Here is a 24,183-nt window from a genome sequence, read left to right on the forward strand (position 1 = left end):
ACAGAGAAATAAAGGTCAGCTTACATTTCTTATTGTCCCCTTTGCTGCCAGAATTACTGGGGAACGTTTTGGTGCCAAAAGACTATCCCAGGAATTGTTCCGATTAACATAAAATGCCACTTTTATACTAGATTAGTGATAATAAAGGTAAAGTTCAAGCAGAAATCTCAAGTTCATAGTTTTCAATTACTAAGACACATTTCAATACTAATGACACATGAAGTTTAATTCCAGCCTCATGAAGATGTAACAAACTGCATCTGCCATGCAGAGTTAAAAATATGGGGTGATTTAATAATATTCAGAACATAAAATGGCTTTTCTATATCCACTTTTAATGAAAAAAATACTGTATGAATAGAAATGGAAGTATAACAAAGAATTTTCAGTTGATCTAGGAAAATGCAGGGATAAATAGAGCAAATAAAACTAATGTTTTACTTCCAGGTTATTTGTATATGACAGAACTCCTGTCCCTACTTACAGCCATTTATGTTTCAAAACAGGCTATGAAATAAGAACAAAACATCCTCACAGTACTTTTACTGACATATTCTCACTTGAAGCTACCATGGTAGTATTCTTACGTTAATTTTTCATTTCTTGCATGCCCAAAAGTACAATAAAAAGACTCTCAAGCTATCTTCATGCTCAAGGAAAGAATTTTTGACCACATTAGTTTCCTTTTAATTTCATTACTTGCGAATTATTACTGGCAGTACACTCATTTGATAAAAATGATTATGTTACTTCAATTTTTAATGTGCCATTTCTCAGATTTTCTACAACAGTGTAAAGTTGACATGGGATAATGAAGTATAGTTTTTACCAGTAAGGAGACCTGTTTTAATATAACTTCCAAACACTTTAGGCACGAGGAAAATAATTAAAAAAATCTTCACCAAACTAAAATTAACATACATGTATTCCATATATTAACATTGTCCCTGCTGTATGCCTTAGTATGGTCCAAATTTCCAACACAGAGACTATTTATATCATTTTCTAGTGTGTCCATATCTTCTTAAATTGGAAGAAATATGTTTAGAAAAGAAACACGATCTACTAGAACATATAATGGGGATAGATTAACTTCAATTATGTTACTTGAAATAAAATATCCATTATATAATGGATGAAATATCCATTATATTAAGCTACTGAATAGCAAGCATTAAATCCAATATAGACTTCTACATACTCTGTATCTGTAGTAAAGTATTATAACATATTAAACAGACCTTCATTTTAAAATCTCTTTCCAGCACAGGACCAATCCTGTATTAACTGCCTCACGTAAACTAGTTGAGAGTTATGAGGACCCCTGTCTTTTTTGGTACTGTATTCTGAGCTTTTCCAGTTGCTCTACACACTGTGTCTGGGCCAGCTTCAGTGTTCGGTTCTCCTCTGTCAGTTCTGCATACTCCTTTGCCAGCTGAGCAGCATCCATGCTTTCTTTTTCCACTTGTTCCAGCCTGGCAATCAGCTCCTTTCTGAGGATTATGAAAAAAAACCCAAACAAACAAAGATTAAAAATGGCAGTTTGCAAATATTTGGCATCATGTGTTAGGTTAAAGCTGGACTACAGATTGTTAACATGGTATTTGAGTTCCTTTGAAGAAAGACCCATAAAATTAATTTTTTAGAAATCCCACCTTTCTTTTTAAAAGATGAAGCTGCCAAAATCTCTGACAGATTTGCTGTTCACTGACCAAACCTCTAAGATGCTGAGGACCTTCAAGTACCTCTAACTTCAGTAAGAGTTGACCATGCAGTTCATGGGGGGAGAATCTACTTCCTGGAAACTTTATGCTAATATTTTGCCTGAAGAATAACAGATAATTTTTCTCTCAATACCAAATATAATTGAAAGAAAGCAAGGAAGTTTTTTTGTTCTGCTGGTTAGATTTGTCAGTAAATTCTGTGAAGTACACCTGGTTTCCTACTCTCTGCTACAAGAAAAATTACTCTAGTAAATAGTAGGCACATGAATCTGAACTACATCTATTGTTTCGATAATGTGTTTACGCTCAGACCTTAGCCCTGCTGCTGAGGAAGAGTGATAGAGCTGCAAACCTGACCTCTCCTGGTCTTTTTAAGAGCAGGCACAGGATTCAAGCTGTTGCTTCTTTCTGGATGGAGTCACACAGTGCCCTGTATATCCAGAGCTGGGCAGGAGCTTGAGTCTCCTGTATAGTATCAACTGAAATTACCTCAGCACAAGTTAAGATAAAAGAGGTCTTAAAACAAAACACACTGAAGGCATGAGTAGCTCACAGGGTATCTAATCACTCTCCACTTACTTACCCAGCAGGCTAGCCTGGCCTCTGCTTTCTTTCCTCTGAAAGTCAAATCATTTATTCACCCTTGCTACAGGAAGTCTCTTCTAAAAGGTTCTCAGTTCTTTTGATCATTCTGTCTCAGAGATTAGTTAATCTTTAACTGTTCATAGCCCTCTGACTTTATGTGTCAGTCATGTCAAAACAATACTTATAGATCATCAGTGGGAAGATACAATGCCTTCAAAGTGGATAGCTTTTGCCACAGTCTTTAAAGGAGCACTCTTGTCAGGCTAGATCGGTGATTTAAAACAGGAAATTCCTGCAGATTAGCAATTCAATCACTACAGGTCAGAGTATTCATGAAATTATAACATTTCAGTATTTGCTGATCGCTTACATTACTTATAGCTGCAAATCTACCAGTTACAATTGCAAAATTATAAGCACCCAGGTTTTGAAAAACATTTCTATTTGGCCTTGTTTTAGAATTGGTTTGATCTTCGTCAGTTTGATCTTCCTCTGTCTTTAATACAGCTTTAAGTGATTGCACAGTTTTCCCATACTTTAGCTGACTGTTTACAAAGTTACTGCAGTTCAAGGAGTCGTTAGCAGAGAGCCCTGACCCACTCATTTCTCCCAACCATGCCGCCCATTAAAAAAAATTTAAAAAAAAAAGAAAGAAAGAAAAAGCATCCATTATAGCAATTTTAAATAATCCAAAAGCTGCAGTGTGTAGGAACCCTCCTGTAACTAAGTATGTTGCCTTCGTTTTATACCACCGATTTACTGCATAGCAGCTGTGCTGCAGCAAAGCCTCTTCTCTTTCCTTTCACCAGGCTCTTAAGAGAAAATATCAAGAGCAGAATTCTATTAACATTTAGTACATTAGCTGTAAAACTTTTAAAAGCAGCAAGCCATTAACAGATTCATTCCTCTTCACTTGGGCCATGCAAGATCAACCAATTTTTCAAATTGGCTAAGATGAACTTATCTTGCTAGACAGCTCCTATTAATGGGACTATAGGCCACAAAGGACTAATTGCATGTGTGCTTTAGAGAGTGAGAAATGCATTTAGGGACAATAATATTTTACAAGCCCAGCATCTTTAATCACTTCAGTCTCTTAGGGCTTCCTCTAGAAGATTTCTGTCACTTGGGAGCAAAAGAAAGCTTAGCAATATTTCGTTGGAATTACTCTACTGGTGCAATGCTGGACTGAAGGATTAAATTAAGCTCTTCCAAATTACAGACTGTTGACTCACAAGTGTCCAAACAAATTAATTCAGAATCATTCTTCATTTTCTTACACTTATGAGGTTCTTAAAGGGAGATGCAGTAAAAATATTAATAAGTAATGAGCATCTTAAAAGCAGGTAAACCTTTTCCATAGGGACTTTTAGTAACGAAGTAAAAGAAAGGCACTAACTACTCTATTTGGACTTGAGCCAGGAGTGGCACAGACATGCAAAGGACAGCTCTATTAATGAGTGTCAGTCCTGATCTGATATGATGAGGCTATATGCAGGCATGGTTTTCATGCTGCTCTCCAGTAATACTCAAGCAGCACAGGTAACATTTTTTCCCCCCTGGGATTTAGGATTTAGTTTTTGTATTAAACAAAATGTAAATGAATTAAAATCAAACTATACCCATTGCTGTAGTCCACAGTCTAGGAATTCCCTTGCAGAAAACACTTTCCTTGCGCTGAGGGAGTAAAATTGCCCGCTTCTGAGTCAGCAGAACCTACTTATTCCCTTCCCATAAGGATCAACACCTGTTTACAGAGTAGGGTGATGTTTCAGGCAAATACTGTCAGCCTGCCACAGAGATCTAAAATTAGTGTACCAGGGAATTGCTAAATGTTATGAATGGTATGGTTTACGAAGCTCACAAAAGGATGAAGACAGTAACTAACATTTGCTTCTGATCTAATCCAGGATTTGAACTTAGCTTCCAGAGGTTAAAGAACACCACACTAAGCTGTTGCACCATCTAGTCTTTGTTATGGATGCTTAATAAATAGATCTAGCACTGTGTAATCTATGTTTCCTGTTAATGGTTGGTTATCCTGAGTTTAAATATTAACAGCATTCATAAGGTATTTTCTAAAATGGTGCTGAGGTACTTGAAGCTTCCGGACAATCTGTAACACACAGTTTAAGTGTTCTTTCTCAGGGAGGGGCTTGAGTGGGAAGGGAAGACAAGTGCGATTTGCATCATAAACCAATAAACCACAAGCCATTCCAGAGCAGAATTAAAACCCAGCATGGTCTTTGGGAAATCATTTCTCTTGTCCTGGCCTTTATAACTGACCATGCAGAGAACAGAGTTCCCTCAGAGAACTATTCACAATGAATAAACATCAAGAAAAGTGACAGATGAAGCAGATAAATCTATCTGAAGACAAGTGTATTTGGAGATGGACTGATCAAGGAAAACCGCTACCACAGTGCAAAGAGGCACACTTGTCTTTCCTCCATTGTGAACAACATATTCAGGACCATGCATCTCTGGCACTACACAATTCTTCCCAGCTAACAAGCATCCGTGTGTTCTGGTGGCCATAAGACCATTTACTCTTCCCACATTTGACAGGGCTTTCACGTCAGGAGGAATCATGACACCCTGTAAGGTAACTGCTGTCTAAGGAGACTGCTCTTGTGTGTTCAAAGTCTACTAATTAATTTTTAAAACAATGAGACAGACTGTTTTAATGTAGATGAAAACATGTCTCAGATGCCAGCACATAAACGGTCCTTAAGTATTCATCACTGCACTAGAGCGAGTTGAGGTTTCTCTTTCTCTAAATAAAGTTGTAATTTCCACTGCTTGGCAAGATGATGAAAAATCAGGTCTAGAATGGGAAAATCATTAAGATAAAAAAAATTGCCTTTATGGTTTACACCAATCTTTTTCTGCAGTACCTGAAAGTCTGAAGACTACTCATCTCAATAGTGCTCCAAAAGACACTCCAGAAACAGTGTACCTGGAGAAACCATCTGAACTTGAGACCTTAGAATGAGTCCTATGGTCATGAGAGCATGCTAAAGCATATGGAAGGATGCCACAAAATTAAGCAGACATCTCCACCGCATGTCTACTGTAACCTATGTAAAAGAAGGAAAAGAAATCATATCCGTGGCAAAGAAAAGGAGTGATCCTAAACCAGGTGGTGATCAAATGATATTTTCTGGAGAGTTATATTAGAATTGTCTGGGGGAGGAAAAAGAGCAAACCAGCCAGTGCTAAGAATATAAGATATAGCTAGCAACCATGGCAACTCTAATATTTAACTACATAATCCAGGGTCATTATCTAGTAATAGCAATATAACAAGTGCTCAAAATAACCAGCCATCCCATCCCTTTCACCCAAACTTAGATACCCAAAAACATCTGCTATGGAAATACATGTGTGTTTCTGGAACATAAATTAAATTACATTCTATGACCTAAATGTGGTGTTCTCTCTTCCACACCCTTTTCTTTCTTTTTGATCATGTCTTCCATTCCAGAATTATTTTGTCCCTTGAACTACAAAGCTGCGATTATTTGTATTAGGAAAAAAAAAAAAATAAGTACCCAGTGTTCATTTAAATTCTTTCAATTCTTGCTTCCTTTGTTTGCCTTTTTCCTGAGTAACTTCTTTCCCCTTATTTGCTTTGTCCTTTGATTTTCCCTTTTTTGAACCTGCAACCACCCTTTCTCTTTCATATTTCCACTTTACCTATGAAATAGTTGTCTTCTCTCCCACTCCCAGCCTAGTACATTCTCTGGCTAGCTATATTGCATACAAGAGAAAGGGGCAAATAAGCTCTGTTCTTGGCTTAATGAAAAACAATGCTTGTCATTTCACACCACTGCCTTCAGCTAATACTTGATCCTCATACTACAGTGAGAGACAAGTCAAGCTAAGCCTTTGAAATGTTGCAAAAGAGTTAAGGTTTTTGACTTGTTATTAAACAATGTTACTCAACTTTCTATTTCTTAGAGATGCCTCCTTTAGGAATATACCTGCATGTATTATTTCCTGGTAAAAGGTTACATTGAACTTTGGAGGTTGGAATAAAAATTGTTTTAAATGGAATTAATAGAATTCCATTTTTTATTTTATTAAAAAGCTCCAGTTCCTGTATGGACAATCATGTCAGGTTAACTTAACATTATTTCTTCCCCCTAGCCAACAAATCAAAAATATTTGTGCAATCCATTTTCTGCTCTTCTCCTGACAATCATTGTCTTCAGTATTCTGTGCACACAATGTAGTATCAGTAGGCACCCCAGATGCAGTCGCTGCCTGATGGGACTTGACATTTTAATTCCACAGGTGAGTTGATCTCTGGAGAGGAAGTTCAGAGCACTGGCAGGGGTACCATCCAACATCACTGCTGGTGGCCTTTGGTAAAAATGTACGCTGAAGAACACTGCACAAAGTGTTTGTTCCCACTATAAGGGATGAACCGCTATCTTTGTCCATTGTATCAAAATAATATTTAAAAGAAATAGACGATAAATAGGTGTATTAGGCAATTATGAATCTTCACTTCCATACATTCAAATTCAAATGTAGAAGATAGACACCTGCAACAGGAGCAAATTTCAGAAAGCTGCAAACTCCATCTTTTCAATTTGATTATGACTGCATTTGAGGCTAAAAGCATCTCATCAGACTTTTTAGAAAAAGCATCAAAGCATCCTTTGATTATGAGAATGGAATATTCAACACACATGACACGACATCCATTCTTCTCCATTCAGTATAAGATACCCCATAAACTTCCTTTAACTTTCAAACTGTAACTGATGAGAACATTTTTAGATATAAATCAGTGATCACTAGACCAAAACCCTCTTTTACTTCTTGCTCGTTTTACTTCTTTACTCCTTTTATTTCTTTACTCCTTCACCTCCACACTTATACTTCCTTTCAATCTAGTTTTATATAAAAATCAAGGCCAAAGTGTTCAGGTTGTGTATACCTACATGTGTGTAAAGGTGTATGTGCCCTAATAACTTTTTTATCCACCTTCCCATTTCAGCTAACCTCCATGCGGTGAAGAGATCCCAGTTAGTTTCTGGAAAGTTTTATAAAAACAGGCTGCTACAGAAAGAGAAGACATCCCAAAGGGGAAATGCAGTATCATGAGACCTTCACGATACCATCTTCAAAATACTACAAAATAGAGAATCTACCTGGAGGGAGGAGTCATAAATAGTTTACAGCTGGAGTAAAAAAGCTCCCCAATGCCTAAAGGACCATGTCTTCACATTAAGAGATTTGGAAGGTGGTGAAGGTGCTGCATAGTTATTAGTCATGTTTAGGCATTTTACAGCTACACAGCATGTTAACATCTAGGCCACAGATACGTAATTAGAAGGCACATAAGAATCACAATAATATAAGGGATTTTTAATAAATTCTAATTTGCTGCCTTATTCAGCCATCCTTGTTTAACAAATGCTTACTGGGGCATGAAATCCTCTATCGACGGAACAGATTTCTCAAAGGTAGCAGTGGTGGAAGCTCCCTCACATTGTTCTACTGTTGATAGCCACTGGTGGAATGAAGGAAAATGCCAGCCTGAAGCCCCTAAGTTCATCCAGGATAAGCACTGCTGACTTCTAGGCTCAGAGGATAATTAGGGTAGTTTTGAGCTCAGGTAAACGATTATGTGCGTCTGCCATTCCCAATGAGCAAAATATTTCTAATTCAGCAAGTAACACAGACTCCATAGATAAACAAAAATGCATTCAAATAGCTTTTCTTTTTCATTCTTTTAAATGCAAAAATATATATGTGAGTCTGGTTTTCAAGGACTCCAAGCTTACTTCATAAATGTGCATAAGTGGCTCAGGGATGTGTCAGTAATAAAAATGCATTTATGTTTAACAGACTTCAAAAACCAAATGATCTAAGGCCATCTTTTGAGTTTATACGTCAAAAGTTAAGTACTTCAATGCTTCTGCAGCTCAATACTCCCACAGATGCAAACTTGGCTGTACTGCATTGTCAGCTGGTGCAAAGATTGCTATGAAACAGATACAGTGGTCCAAAAGCCCACTCTGCAACAGAGCTCTTTTGACCCCTGTTGCTATATTACAAATGTTTCTGTTCAAGCAGCATTTGAAAGAATGATGATAAGGTCTTCATTTTCACAGGAAGCCTGACATCTACACTGAGGTAACTCTCACTGAGAAAGGCAACACTACTTGAGTCAGCTTCACTGTGAATGTGAAAATAAAAAAACATTTGAAAGAGAAAGTTTACTTAGCAGTAACTGTTATTACTTGGGGTTTGTCGTCTATTAAAAACTTTCACTACTGACCCTCTTTCTCTAAATTTATTTTTCAGGTTTCTTGTGGAAAGGGACTGAAAATCATGGAGTGCATTTTGCCATTTAACAGTCATGCAAAGATGACAGGGCTATAAGTATAGGCCACAGACAAGAAAAAAAGTCTCCAGCTTCTGCACTTTGGATATGAACACCTAAAATTTTAATGTACATGGAGACAATGCACCTGTTCATAAACAGAAAAATGTTTACTAATATTGTCAAGCACTCTCCACTTAACTGTTCTTCATTAAGATGCGCAAAGCTAAATTGAAGAAAATTTCCCTAAAACTAAAAAAAGGGCTCACGCCAGCTGAACTAGGTTGTTATGTGACTTGTAGGCTGTCAGTGGAGGTTTCAAGGGACGTCTGTATAACTGAGGGCCCAGAACTGTGATAGCTCTGTGTCCTTAGTGGCCTCAGTTGATTCTATGGAACAACAGCCTAACTGTTGTGCTGTACAGCGACTCTCAAGCAGAGGTGTAAGGTCAGAAAATATCACATGAAAAACTCATGTTTAAAACAGGATTTTACAAAGAGAATATACAACAGTAAATACTCTTGGAAAGTTACTCACTTTCTTTCTTCCAGCAGAGCAATTTCTTTCTTGACCTCATGGTACTCTTCTGCTATTTTGCAGTGCTGTTTGTACACCTGCATAGATTCTTTAGAGTCATGACAAGGAGGCAGTGGCTTTAAGAACAGAAGAAGAAAAAAAATAGTGCATTTGAATGAAATTTTAGGAAAAAACACACACTTTCAAAGATCCAGTATTTATCTCAATTCCTGTGAGAATACTTAGAGAATTCCCCCTGTGCCCAGCTGCAGGATACAGACAAATATTCCTAGTGATTGCCTTTCATAGAGGGGAAAAAAACGACTGCCCTGCATAAATATATGCATATAAACCTTCAAACCTTGTAAGAATTTTCGGAACTTCCCTTGTCAACTTTGCAAAGTATCCTGAAAGATTGTTCAAAGAAAGATTTCTCCCTTACTTCTTCAGCTACAGCGATATAAGAATGCTAAAGTTGATGCACTGATCAGACTCATACAAAAACACGCGTGTGTTCACTGCAGAAACTGCAGCACTGAGTAGAAGGGTAATTTGAGTGCAAACAAGCTCTTATTCTCCAATTCTGCAAGATGGCAAGAAAAGACATGGAAAGCTATTGACTAAACACTCTTTTTTTCCATAGACAATATTAGTAAGCTCAGCAGGAGTTACAGGGCTGACTCCAGTGCAGCCAAGATTTCATTATGGGTTCTATCCCAGTAATGCCCCAAGCTGTAAGTAGTTTGCTGAAGAAGATACTGAGTTTCTCTGCATCTTTAGTTCCTGTAGAAGGGGATATATTTAGTTAGCAGAAATGTCATGAGAGTTAAATCAGTTATATATCTGAAGTGTTTTAAATTTCCATGAGAAGTGCAGGTGAGATTGAGTTTAGGATGACATAAACTAAAAAAAAAACCCAACAAAAAAATGAAAACCAAACAGATAAAAAAAGACACAGCAAAGGCAAAAGCACTGCACCTCCTAACCTAAATACCAACATTATTGCAGCAAGATTTTAGTTTATTTTTTCTTTTCCAATGCGCACTGGAGTGATAAATACAGCAAATAAACCCACTCTGTCCTGGGACTTCTCATATGATTTTCATCCAAGATCTTAAAAATATGGTTTAGTTAAATGTCAGTGCTTTTTGTTCCTTAAAAAGGAACTTAATTCAGGCTTCAGGCTTGACTGTAATATTTTGGCTATAACACTTTCAGGAAGTGTAGTATTTTTAAGTTATTAGCCATGAATCAATTGACTGTAAATGAACTCCAAATAGCATGCTTGAGCCACCTGTCTGAAGCAAAAGGAAGCACTTAAAATAGTTCCTTTACTGTCCAGTTAAATAACATCCAATTGCCTTTCACAATATAAGTAGATTATTTTTTATTTCTTCTTATCCTTCTTTGACTCTTCCCTGGAGTATAATATTTCTTCAATGACATTGTTAGGGAAAGCACAAGTCTTCAGATTTTTTATATTTATGATCTGGTAAAGATTTGTTTAGCTAAATTGGAAATTCAAATTTTACTAAACATATTCAGAGACAAAGATTAAAACTATTTTTATCCAGGAGGCAGGGTAAGTTGGCTTCAGATGTACCCTAATGCACAGATATAACTAATGCATGGACCTCGCAAGTACTTGCAGATAGCATGTGGCTCCTCACCAAAACTTTAACACAAACACTCATTTTCCATGTTTGAAATGTAAAAATGCTGTGGCAGAATTGTTTCACAGCATATTGTTTCATTCCCTCTGTGCTCGGAGAATTTGAGAACCCAGGGAAAGGGCAGTCCACTACTTGATGCATCTGGTCCTTAGGAAAGGGCTTTTAATTGCATTTCAATGTGTATGAGCAATAACACCATTCACATAGCCACCCAAATAATAAGCATAAATTTAACAAGACAGAATATAGAAGTCTCAGTGCTCTAATCCAAGAATGCAAGGGTGAGCCAAAGTAGCATCTCTGGTATCTACCAGAGATCAGCAAACAAGAAATGCGTCACAATAAAACAATTTTGAACAGTAACTCTGGTGAAAGTCCCCAGATGGTGATACTTCAAAAGAAAAAAAAAAATAAAAATCTTGCTTTTGCTTCCAACTTCATTTCCGCAAATCTGGCTGGCTTAAACCAGTTCAAAAATTCAAGCAGCATTCAATTTCTATATTCCAGCTTCCCACTCAAATGATATATATAGAGAGCTAAAAATTATCTAGTCATGCTGAGACTTAGTATCTAATTCCCACTTAGACCAGTTGCTGACTTTCAAACCCCTTCCTATCATTGTTTCCTCTTCAGTGTCATTTTTTCTTACATTGATATTTTATCACTCAAAATAAACTGACAACAAAAGATACAATCAGTTTACTAATATTCTGTTCATAAAATGCTCTGTATCAAGAACTTTTTTTAAATTTTGAGTGTGTTTGCACTTCAAAATGTAAATTTGATTATGTTTCTGTATGAATGGGCAATTTGGTTTGCTATTTTTCAATATGAAATTTCTAAGAAAAATTTTTGAGATAGTACCTACAGTGTCTGTGAGTAACTTCTGACCAGCAGGACGTGAAACAGGTTTATACATTCATTATTTAGGAAACATCTCTACTCCAATTGCAAGAAAAAATGGAGAGATGGAAGTCTGGCCAGTTCTTTGCTGCTCACCAGAAAATTCAAGCAAACACAGAAACACAGATAAATTATTTTACCCATGTCTAACAGACTACTTTTTCGACATAAACGAGAATGCAAAGAATTAATGAAACATCTATTCCCACCAAGAGAAGTATTTTCAGAAAATGGCAGGGCAAACTCCTGAAGAACAAATGCAGAAACAGAGGCAAAACTTGCTTGTTCCAACAAGCCAGCAGACATTTAGAGTATTAACAGAATAGTAACAATTACTTGACTAGCCCATATCACCTAAAGGGGAATGGTAGGAGGCTGCAAAATCAGAAAGTCCAGTCCCCTGTTATCAGAAGCAAATCTTGCAGTTCACAGGCTCGTCCAGTTCTGTTTTACAAAACCTGAAGTCCCATGCCCAGTTGTAAGACTGGCCCAGAGCCTCACCAAGGATTAGAAGTACTTGTGTTATTTCCAGTATGGGTTTCCTGAAGACTGGTTTGTATAGTCTTTCATTGTGCCAGGAATATCTATCTTTCATTCAAATGGTGGTTCTTTGTCCTACCTGTTTTACCCCTGAGACGTACTTACAAAGAGTTCTCATATACTTCCCAAGACCTATGTCTTGGCAAAGCTGCATTCCTCTAAGCATCCTAGATGAAATTTCTATTTCCCTTAGCTTATCCAAACAGTCTTTCTCTGCTCCCCATTCATAGAATCATAGAATCAGTTAGGTTGGAAAAGATCTTTAAGATCACCAAGTCCAATCGTTACCCCAGGACTGCCAAGCCCACCACAGAACCGTTTCACTGAGGGCCTCATCTACACGGTTTTTGAACACTTCCAGCGACGGTGGTTCCACCACTTCCCTGGGCAGCCTGTTCCAATGCCTGAGCACCCTTTTGGTGAAGAAATTTTTCCTAATATCCAATCTAAACCTCCCCTGGCACAGCCTGAGCCCATTTCCTGTTGTCCTATCACTTGTTACTTGGGAGAAGAGACCAATCCCCACCTCACTAAATCCTCCTTTCAGGTAGTTGTAGAGAGCAATAAGGTCCCCCCCTGAGCCTTCTCTTCTCCAGACTGAACAACCCCAGTTCTCAGCTATTCCTCATAAGACTTGCACTCCAGACCCTTCACCAGCTTCGTTGACCTTCTCTGGACCTGCTCCAGCAACTTCCATTCCACCTGGAATGACTTCTTTGAATGCCTGTGGCCAGGCCATGGGAAGTGTTGCAGATGCTACCCTGATGGCATTCCAGAGAAGAACTGGAATTCCCAGCAGAAAGCATTTTTCATCCATGAAGTCTGTATACTTTTTTTTTAATTATTTTTTTAGTTCGCTAGTTTATCGGAGACTAATTACAACAATTCTTAATAAAGCTGAATTTGCAGTATATATATTTTTCACTCAGAAGCCAATTGCCATGCTTTAATTTCTCCTTAGGACAGCCCAAGCTTGTAACTTCGTGAAGTATCTTGTCCATCCATAAATTAATATATATAAAAGCATACCTGCTACATAAGCAAAAACCACCCCTGCCAAAAAAAGTTATATTTAACGGCAACAGTTGCTACTTTTAATCCTGCTTATTTCAGGCTTCACCATCATCCACCCTCATTTTCCTGTGCTGGCAAAATATGCGCACACATCTCTGATTTTGTTCACTAAGTTAGTAAAAAAGCTACAGCTTTCAGTCACAATAGTGGTCTCTCCTACTATGCCGAATTTTCAACAAGGTCTGATTTTTCCTTGTATTTTGTTGAATAACACTATGACACTAATAAACATTCTACAGAAACCAGCAAGTAGACACTAAGAGATCCTGTTATAGGCTATTCATAACTGCATGTATCTACGTACATCTTTACAAGACATATGTGCTGTTTATGTAGATTTTTGTTTGGAATCCAGGTATGAAAGATGTGGGAAGATGATATGCAAAGGCAGTTTATGAAAAAATAGAAAGAGCCTGAGCAGTTCTGCCTGTTTCTTAAGAAAGGCTGAAGGAGCTGTTCTAATTACTTTTTTGTTGGGGGACAGAAAAGGAGAGTTTTCACCAGTTTTTTTGCTTCGCCACTCCCATGACAAACTGTGTTTTGCCTTGCCATATGAATATCAGCATTACATGTCCACAGAGGTTGTATAGTTGATAGTGTCACCCAAGTGTTTTAAAACTCTGAAATGGTTTATTTTTTTAATTCACCTTCATTTGTTTGCATTTACATATTGGTTGTATCACGGGGGAACAAAAATCAAAACTTTCTCCTGAAAAGGTTGAATCTTAAAGAAAAAGTGTAGCGTGCAGTTTTGACAGCTGAGCATGTGGACTCATTTCAAAGGCAGTCTTTAGCACTGGCCTCACTTTTTGTAGTTTTGGTAATTTTCAGTTAGACTATTCCGGAAAATCAGAAAGTTCAGTGCCAATATTTTACATGAGGCCTATGTTCATTATATGGCCTCGTATATTTTTTCCATGATGAAAGAAACCACATTATTCCAAGCAAAGTGATAGCTGCATATTGCAGCTACTTTTTGTTCTCTTCAACCAGTTTTAGGTATCTAGTCTAGAATCTATCTAGTCTAGTCTAGTTTTATCATGAAAGTAAGCAGTTCTCTTTCCTCCAAACAATGGAAGTCAACTGGATGAGAGAAACTGAGAATTTTGCTCTACTTTTCTGAGAGATTTTCCATTCTTTTCTAACCTTAGAGTGATGCTCTTACTTTGTAAACATTCATGTCTTACATAATCTAATTTAAGATCACAGTTATCACTGCAGCATTACAGGAGACTTATCAAGTTCATAGGAAATCAAATCTAATTATAGAGCACCACAGTACTCTGTGAACTCTCTTGTAATTTAATACATATTTAAAAAATACAGCATACTCTTTAAAAATACAATATACTTTTAAACTTTCTAAAATAATTTGTATGCATCTAGCAAGAATCTTAGCATTCAGTAGAAGCAACAGTTCCATTATTAAAGTTTCAGAGTAAACAAGGGTTCTGCTAAATGCTGGTATCTCACACAACAAATTGTCCCTTTCGTAATCTTTTCCTTGCTTCTTTCACGTAGATATTTCCCACTAAAGCATTAAAAAATACCCCTTGACTTAACAAATAAAAAATTATAAATGGTTGGAGCCTTTTCTCTGTTGCAGCAATTTTACAGCCATCTAACCCCACTGATCTCAACAGATTCGTAATACAAAATGTGACATAAATGCCTCTTTCAATCTCATGATTCCATAAGAAGAGATGATAAAGAATTACAGAACACCCTGTGCATCCATATGTGACTTGTTTTCTTCCCTCTTCAGGATCAAACTCCCAGCTGGAATAAAGACTGGTGGAGATGAACTGAGCAAGTCATAGGAAATGCTGGAATAGGACAGCACACAGGGCACAGTAATGAGGGTGCTTAACACTGGATACCTTCCTCTGTATTCAGTGACCTAAACAACGAGGCCTTAGATGCTGATCTAGGTGTCTAAATATAGCAGATAACCCGTAGTAGAGTGTCTGTCACAGGGGCCACCACCCACTATGCAGCTAATCAAGGAAGCACCTTCCAATGCCCAGTCCAACTTTTGCACAAGGCAAAGGTTAAGATTTCCCAATAACAAACTGACAAATGTAGCAAGCCTACCCTCCCTGCACTACCCACTGCACTGCTCAAACAAGGATGGGGAGAAATGACACTGGCAAGTGCTTTACTCTCATTTAAAGTGTTGCTTGTCAGTGGGAAAAGAATAATTTCCAGTACTGCAAACAAAAGGAATTGAAAGCAAGAAACTGATTAATATGAGCATTGCTTCACTGGTAGCATATAATGAACAACTTCATGGGTTTTTTTAATAATAAAGCTGCAAAAGAACCAGGCTTTTCCCTCATATAGCTTAAACTGTCTGGTTGACCATACATTAATTTTTATTTTAAGTAAAAAGACCAAAATAAAACAAACAAAAAAAACCAAACAAACAAAAAAACCAACAAACAAACCAAAAGCAAAGTTTTTGAGTTAGAGAATTGATATTACTTTCTTACAAATTGCTTCTTGGAATTTCTTTCTCTCAGAGTATTAGAAAAATGTAACATTCAAAAAGGTAGTTAGAGAAAACAACATTTTGGTCTGAACCTAGGTAGTAGGTCAGGACACTAGACTGATCATTTTTATGCTTCAGTAAGAAGCTGTAACTTTCAACCAGGATTGTCCTTTAGTAAGAGCCCTTATAGAGAATTAGCTATTTGTAGTTAGCCTCCTAGAAATACCTTTTCTCTGGCCAGTCCTACCTCTGCCTTTATAAAGTTGGCACTGGTGCTTGGACAGCAGGGTTTACTACCCTGTCAGGGAGAGGCTTCACTGAACTTTGCCCTGCCATTGGATACCAGTGCCCAGGGAGTAGGTATGGTAGGATCGTGGTAGGAGAAGTGGGAACACTAGATAATTCTGCTCAAACAACCAAGTTGTCTGCCAAGGCCTAACTTAGGAGGACAAGGGCTTGAAGCCTAAAACAGAGGTGCAAATTGCTTGGTACTCAGGCTGTGGTCTGCTGCCTGCATGCATAAAATTCTAAGGCTCTGATTTTCCAAGTCACTCAGTGAACACACATAGCTTTCAAGCTGCTTTCGAAACCCAACCTGAAGATAGGCCTTTTAGTTTTTGTTTTGTTTTTAAATCAGGTTTCAAAAATTTCCTTTGTATGTTTGAAACCTGGAATTTATATTTTTTTCTTTTTATGTCTATTATTATATAGCTACCTACCCTGCATTTACAGTTTGTTTCTTTAAATAAAATACAAATGCTTTTGACTACATTTATGGCACAGAGATGAAAATCTTGTGACTCTAGATGTCATACTTTTATTATGAAAATATGTACCAGCATTCTTATAAATTCAAGCATTTCAGGGTGCTATGCCACAATTGATTAAAGGGTTCATTTAGATGACATTTAATGTGTACTGCTTTATACTAGATAACTTTGGGACAAAGACATGGGTGGAATGACAAGGGAAGCCCATATTGTAGGTTGCTTCTGTAATACAGGAAATACCTGTTTCAAAACTGGTGTGGTTATGTTTACCTAAATTGCAACCACCTGCTATACAGGGCTGACACACACTTAGCAGTTTGGATTATAACATTAAAAAAAAAAAAAAAGAAAATGTAACTAGGCAAATTATAACCTTGTTTACAGTTATTGTTTGAAATTTTAAAACAGTATAAACTTAATGTAATTACATTAAATCACTACAAATTTAAGCTGTGATCCAGATTGACAAAAGCAAGAAAATTCAAGTTTTCATTGCTAAAGCTAAATGCACTGTTACCTCTGCATCAGCTCAGAACCCTGTGTTGACTTAACTGCCTCTGTTTGAAGATAAAGGCATCTAAACTTAAATATGCACATAAGCTTGAAAAGCTAAAAGATGAAGCACTACCATTAATTTTATACTTTTGAGTGGTTGAGTCAGACAGATAGTTCTCATAAGTTATTCTTTCAACTATCTCAGTGTTTCCAAAAAAAGTTTCTGAAGGATAATAAAAAGAACATTATCTGAATCAAAGCCTTTGATTGATTGTTTGAATTTGATATCATATTGAGATCATGAGAATAAAGGAAGGTTCTCTTGAAAAAAAGTCAGGTACTTAACAGACCAAGAGAGTGTACTTAGTGGAACTGGACTGGTGCATACTTAAAGACTTTGACAGAATGGCTGCTATTTATCCAGCAGACCCGAATGCTTCCAGAGGAGCAATTTCAGTCTATCATGGAATTACACATTTAGAGTACATTATATGTTGCAGAAATGGGTCGTAAAAGTCCTAATAAAAAAAAATCATCACTTGGCCTGCAAAGTACCTACATCTAACACTAGTAATCTTGTTTTTATGTACCAATAACAGTAATGAAATCATACTTTGCTCTTTTAGAGCACTCTTCACCCACTGATCTCCATGCTCTTCAACAAAAAAGCTGAAACATATTAACTTCATTTCAGAGATGAGTAGAGGCATGAAGCAACTCCTCTAGGATCACACAATGTGTCACTGACAGAGCTGGAAACAGAATTCAGGTTCTTTCAATTCTTCAGCCACAAAACAATATTGCTTTTCTCAAGTTTAATTCTTCTGAGGGAAAAAGAGTACTGATCATCTTTGCTGCACTGAAAGACCAGTGGAATTAAAAGGCCAACATACTACCTCATTCCTTTCAGCCCAGATCTTAGGTTGCCATTTATTCCTTTAATCTTTTCTAGTTACACCTAAGGAACTTGCCCCTGTTCTCAGTATTAGAGGGTTAGAGCAAGATGAGTCTCTGTCAGCCTCCATTTCTTCCTCAGTCATCCTTTTGATGAGAGCAACAGAAGAGAAGTCAATCCTTTAAATCAGCAGCCCTCCAATGTTGTCTCACGAGTTGATGGGGACAGGAAGGATGACATTAATGGACAACATGGTCTGCTAATGCCTTTCTCAATTTACACTCAGGAAACAACTGTGTTCATATTGAAATATTAGAGGAAGTCTAAATGCTCCTGGGAAACAGATGATCTGAAGTAGTTTACAAAAGCCAACAAGCACTCCAGTACCGCCACAGAGGAAAGGGAAATAATCCCTGGATACAGAACTGGCTCTGTGCCTAGTGAACCATGGAGTTGCCATCAACTGCCATCTGATTTTCCTGTGTACCCAGGCTCCATTGTGCTACGCTGACAAATTGGACTGGTCACAAAAAGATTCACCACTTTTATCCTGTGCTGTCTGCAGACACTTGCTAGGGTAACCATTAGGGTTGCTGGCTATGCAGCATGAACTAGAGTAACGTGGAGGAGGTTCCTACCAATCCTGATGACTGGCTTTAGTCACACAAGATTAGAGATAAGATGGCACTACAAAATACGCCTTTGCACTCTCCTGGAATGCTTCAGAGAAAGCTGATCGTAACAGTCTAAGCACAGCCTGTAGGCATGAGAATATAATACCTGCCTCATTCCTTCTCTCATCAAAACTACAAGAATTCTCTTCGTTGCAGCACTGCAGTATCTGTTGTGTTTTCACAGGAATTGTACAAAAAATTTAAAAGGCGGGTGAGATGGTTAAAATAGTCATCTCCCTACAACTGGATTAAAAATGTTATACAAATTTTTCTGCAGATCTTGAAAAGACAATGTTTTCTTCTGTGGAAATATACAGTCTTATTAAATATTAATAGGTTAGAGAAGCACCACTTTCACTCTACTGTAGCAACCAGAAGTTTTTTATCATAACAAGTATAGTGAATGTGAAGTAGAACTGTAGTGAAAAGGTTTACCTGAAGCTGCTGATCTAGTTCTGGAAAAGCCAAAGGGAAGTTTTCAGAGGAAGCATCGTCTAAAAGGTAAACATGATGTTAAAAGTCAATGTCTGCTGAAAAGGGCATTTCAAATGATCTGTTTAATGCTGTTCTACATTGCATGTATTCACAATAATATTGTGATCCTGGAAACACCTCATCATCTGCTTATCTTTCTACCCTTGAGATACCTCCATAGACTCCTTGAAAGTACAAGGGGGTTGGCAATAAGTAAATGTTTAGGTGATGGAAAGACAAAAGCCTATTTTGTATTGCCGTGATTAAGAAACTAAACAAAGCCAGTTAACACAGTAGAACATGTGATAACTTAATAAGAAAAATTAATCTAAACAAACAGTTTTTCCTCCTGAGCTTCCTATTACACTGCAAAGTAAAGAATCTTCTAGGTACAGCATCCTTATTACCAAAGTGTTCGCTACCTGAATGAAGGGAAAGATATCTTCTCCATCACAATACAATGACTTGCCAGGGCTAACTCAACAATAACAGAAAACTTTTCTCCCACCACCCGAAGGCAACTACAGAACACACAAGCCAGCCTGGCAACCCTGGAACGATAAGACTGTTACCTACACAGACGTGATCAGCATGAGGAAGGCACCACAAATTTCTCCATACTGCAAAGGAATGTCTTTAACCTGTAGATAACAATCCTTATGAGCTACAGTTACTTGATTCATGACAACAGGCCAAACTGTGTTTTTATTTATTTCTTTATTTTTAGTACAGGCTGCCAGCAAAGGTGGGACAGACTGTGCCAGTTACGTCAGTGTTGTGAAGTGGACACCTGCCCACTAGTAGCTGGACTAAGATCAGAAATATGAATCATACCCAGTGGCGTCACAGCTAGCCACTGCAATATTTCTTTCTCAGTGACTTTCACACTATCAGTTTTGCACTGGATTGTGATGACTGTTTATGCATCTTACTACAGGTTACGGGAGGTCAAGAGAAGGTTACTATTAACAAGCTTACTACAGTTATTTGTAATGTGTCAGAATTAAATAAGGACGGCTCTCGTAGGACAAAATTGCTAACATAGGTCAGATCCTGCAACCTGCTCTGTGCTGGCAGACTTATACACCATAACAGAACTCCAACAAGACGACCATGTATCAAAGCAGGATTCTGAATATTCTTACAGAATACAGACTAGGATTTAATTATTTGTCAAATATTTGTTTTTCTTTCATCTTGCCCTCGGTGGTCATGCAGCAAAGCAGGTTCATGAGAAAAAGTAAAATAATTCACCTTATCCTATGAAGAATAAACATGGGGGAATGCCCAGAGAAGAAAAAACCTACAGTGATACAGGGGGAAAAAGCAAAACCTCTTTAATTTCCTCAGGAAACAAAGTGAATTTATATATTTTCATGGGATAGATGTTTTGCTAGTATTATCAAAAAGTCATATCCACCACCGCCCCCTTCATTTTTTATGCCATGTCACAAACATGTCCATTCTGGAAAATACTTTAATAGCTTTAATTGTATAGAATTGTAACACACTGATATGTAAGTGTTTACCTTTAATTTGCTGTTGCTTTCTTGTACAAAATTTAAAAATAGGCTAATATTCTAAAAAAAGAAAGATGAATCATACAGCAAGGCTAAAAGGAAGGATGGAGTAGGGCTCAGTCTGACTAGGGGTACAGCTGCTTTACAAATATTTGGCTGAATAGCTGTTAAATATTCTGACAGAGATATTGGACCAGAGTTGTGGACAGCAGCTAAGCTGCTATTTGTTTTGACAATTCCAGAAGTACAATCTTTGGTACAGTAGCTTTTAAGGAGGGACCTCAAAAATTTTTAATATAAGAAAAACAAAGCAAAAACAACTCCAAGAATTGTAAGGAAATATCAGCCAAAGATTACTTTTCCACTGCATTGGATATTAATAAGAAAACAAAATTAATACAGTGACAGAATAGAGAAAATATATTGGATTATCTTCAGAAAAGAACCTGTAAAAAAAATGTTTGCAAATACTTTTAAAAGGACGGGATGGAGAGAGAAATTACTAGAGGAAATCCTTTCAATAAACAGATGTTCCCTGCTTATTTTTTAAACTCAAGTGACTGAGTCAATGGTACTAAAAATAGAACATATTGGTATCCTAACCATTATGGCATACCATAGTACATTTTATAATGGGCCTGCCCTAGCATCCATTGAACAGCTGCTAGGGTTTTTTTTAGTTATGCTAGTTTAAGACTTGTTTAAATCATCGTCTGATGTGCAGAATATCACTGAGAAAAGTCGAGAACTTCAGTGGTTTGAAATTTTTCTGAGTTCCCAATTCTCTTAGGCTACTCTGAAATTTTCAGCTGAAGTATTCAGTTTACAAAAATTAACAGAAATCCGCACAGCTAACTGCAATCTTGCTTTCCACAAAAAGAAAAGCTTTCAGTGAAATAAATTACTGCATCAGGTCAGTCTGTATTTCACTGTCGTCAAAGTAACAACCACAACAATAACAGCAAAGATCACTTGGTAAAACCTAAACATGTTTATATATCACAAAAGGGGAAAGCAAATTACAGCTGTCATTCACCTCCTGAAATTTAACTGAGGATATTTTCAGAAAGTCAAGAGGAAAGATACAAAGTCTTGCATTTTCTTCTAAAAGTCACTATTTCCCTTACAAGCTTGAACAGTGGGTGTTATGCAGGAGATCAGACAAAATCACATTGGCTTCCAGCCTTAAAAATCTATGACTCCAAAAATCAGAAACACTGAAAATTTCTGAAATGCCAAAGAAAATAATCTAAAGATCAAAACACTCTCAAAATTATCTCCTTATCTGTCTGTATTTGTTCTTTTCTATTCTACATGTCTTTAACTGGACAACAGAATTCAGAAATCGCTCTTTTTCTCCTTCTCTCAATCTATTAGCAGTATTTAATGGGTGCTTTGATTGGCATAAGGAATCACTGACATAATCAAAGACTCCCTTTATAATAAAGTTAGTGGCTTCTCTGTACCACAGAACCCTGAAAATAACTAGGCTGATTCTTCACCAGATACAAAAAGCATCACACACCTGGGGTCACTATTTTACTGCTCCCTTCCCTGTCAGTCATAAAAGAAAGGATTCAAGCTAGTTGTTGAAAACATATTTTGCTTAAAAAAAAAAAATAGAAGAAAATCAGAGACTACAATTTGCTGCACCTGAAAATGAATCAAGATTCTGGTCAAAAGAAAATGAGAAAGGAGGAAGAACGTACACATGAATGTTATGGCCATCCCAGCAACCTTAAGAGCACTAACCTATGCTGTGAAAGAGTCAGATTAGGGACGTCATTACAACCACCTAAGTTAAAGTTATCTGTTGCATTATTTCTAAATGAGTAGCACTTCCTGGTTTCCCTGATCCTGAAAACTAATTTTGAAGGTCTATGTATAAAAGTGCACTAAAGGTAAAGTACCTTTACCCCAATTACAAGATGACGTCTCTGCACATACAGTTTTTTAATCAAAGACTTGGTTCATGTGTGTGGGATAGTTTGACTTTTGTGTTTGTTTCATCAGGTTCATCATCTGCTTTGCTTGTTGCTGAAATCTGTCATTATAACAGAGAGCATCTGAGGGAGGGTCTCTGGGGAAATTACTTCCTCCTTTTGCTTTCCATCAGCTGGGCTGAGACAAAGTACTCTTCTATGTCAGAGCCAGCTCTCTGACCATTAAAACTATATAAAAACTAACAAATTAACACCACAACAAAAGAACAAGCTCCCTAAGCATGCTGCCCAGCCGACCCTCCTTCATGCTTAAGTGCTGTGGTGGGTAGCTTTGTGTAAGGGAAACAAGGTTAGCTGCTCAGTTTTCACGATCATAGATTCATAGAATTGTTTAGGTTGGAAAAGACCTTTAAGATCATCAAGTCCAACCATTAACACAGCACTGCCAAGTCCACCACTAAACCATGTCTTTAAGCTCCTCATCTACAAATCTTTTAAATGGCCCCAGGGATGGTGACTCAACCACTTCCCTGGGCAGCCTCTTCCAATGCTTGATAACCCTTTTGGTGAACACATTTTTTCTAATGTCCAGTCTAAACCTGCCCTGGCACAGCTTGAGGCCATTTCCTCTTGACCTATCACTTCTTACTTTGGAGAAAAGATTGACACCCCCCCTCGCTACAACCTCCTTTCAGGTAGTTGTAGAGAGTGATAAGGTCTTCCCTGAGCCTCCTCCCTAAAAATGAATGTTACCCACCTTCACAAACAACACTAGCCCATTCCTTTCCTACCACAACTTCTTAACAAGGCTCTTCTGCCCATCCAAGTGACTCCTTCCTTTTGTCTCTTTTCATTGCCTCCTTTCCATCTGGGCATGGAGCTGTGTGGGTCATTGGGTGTGTTCTCTGAGCAGCAATCTACTGCCCAGGTGAGTTCTTGTCTCTCTGTTGATTGTACCCATTCATACAAGAGAGGTGGGTTTCTAACATATGGTACAGAGATTCACACAAGCCATCTGATTTAGAGGGTTGTACTGTATTAAGACTGATTGTCTTCATTGAAAAGGCTTACTACTTCTCAGTGATGTCCTGATGCATTCAGTCCCCTGATATATGTTAATGTTGTACATTTGAGAATGAATCACGCTTTCTGGAAAGCTACACTTATTTAATCATGTTCTGGCCTCTGGAGATTCCAGTAGCTCAGACCTCCATCAAATAGATGAATGAACAAAATCCCTCACACTTTGCTGGCTGACACAATATCTGGTACAATTAAGTGTAACACCCCAGTCTCTTCCTATATAGCTGCTCCATTTAGCTGAGCTGTGAGCTACAGGCAATAGTTAATGAATACTTTAAGAACAACATCTGATTTACCTGCAGTATAAATCTGCAAATTCCATTTTCTCAAGGATCTTCACAAAGACAGAAATAGAACATAAAAATTTAAATGTGTTGAAAGCATATTAAGGTTGCTAAATCAAGCAATCAAAATATAGGAAATGCCAATGACAGCTCTGCTTCCTTGAGTAACTGAGTTATGATCCAGTCTTTAATTATA

At 37.4% G+C, this 24,183-nt stretch overlaps 1 protein-coding gene across 2 annotated transcripts in view; it reads right to left on the reverse strand.

Moving 5' to 3' along the window:
• Nucleotides 1-331: 331 nt before the first annotated feature.
• MAP3K7CL (MAP3K7 C-terminal like) overlaps nucleotides 332-24,183 on the reverse strand; it is a 31,315-nt gene continuing 7,463 nt past the window's right edge. For both annotated transcript variants that reach the window (XM_010014136.1, XM_010014135.1), the window contains 3 exons: nucleotides 19,119-19,177; nucleotides 9,190-9,305; nucleotides 332-1,493 (listed from right to left, as the gene is read on the reverse strand). In XM_010014136.1, the coding sequence (XP_010012438.1) occupies nucleotides 1,313-1,493; nucleotides 9,190-9,305; nucleotides 19,119-19,177 (356 nt within the window). In that variant the 3' untranslated portion in view covers nucleotides 332-1,312. The remainder of the gene's footprint in view (nucleotides 1,494-9,189; nucleotides 9,306-19,118; nucleotides 19,178-24,183) is intronic.

The sequence above is a fragment of the Nestor notabilis genome, unplaced genomic scaffold (assembly GCF_000696875.1).
Source record: "Nestor notabilis isolate BGI_N333 unplaced genomic scaffold, ASM69687v1 scaffold2425, whole genome shotgun sequence".
Taxonomy (NCBI): Eukaryota; Metazoa; Chordata; class Aves; order Psittaciformes; family Psittacidae; genus Nestor; species Nestor notabilis.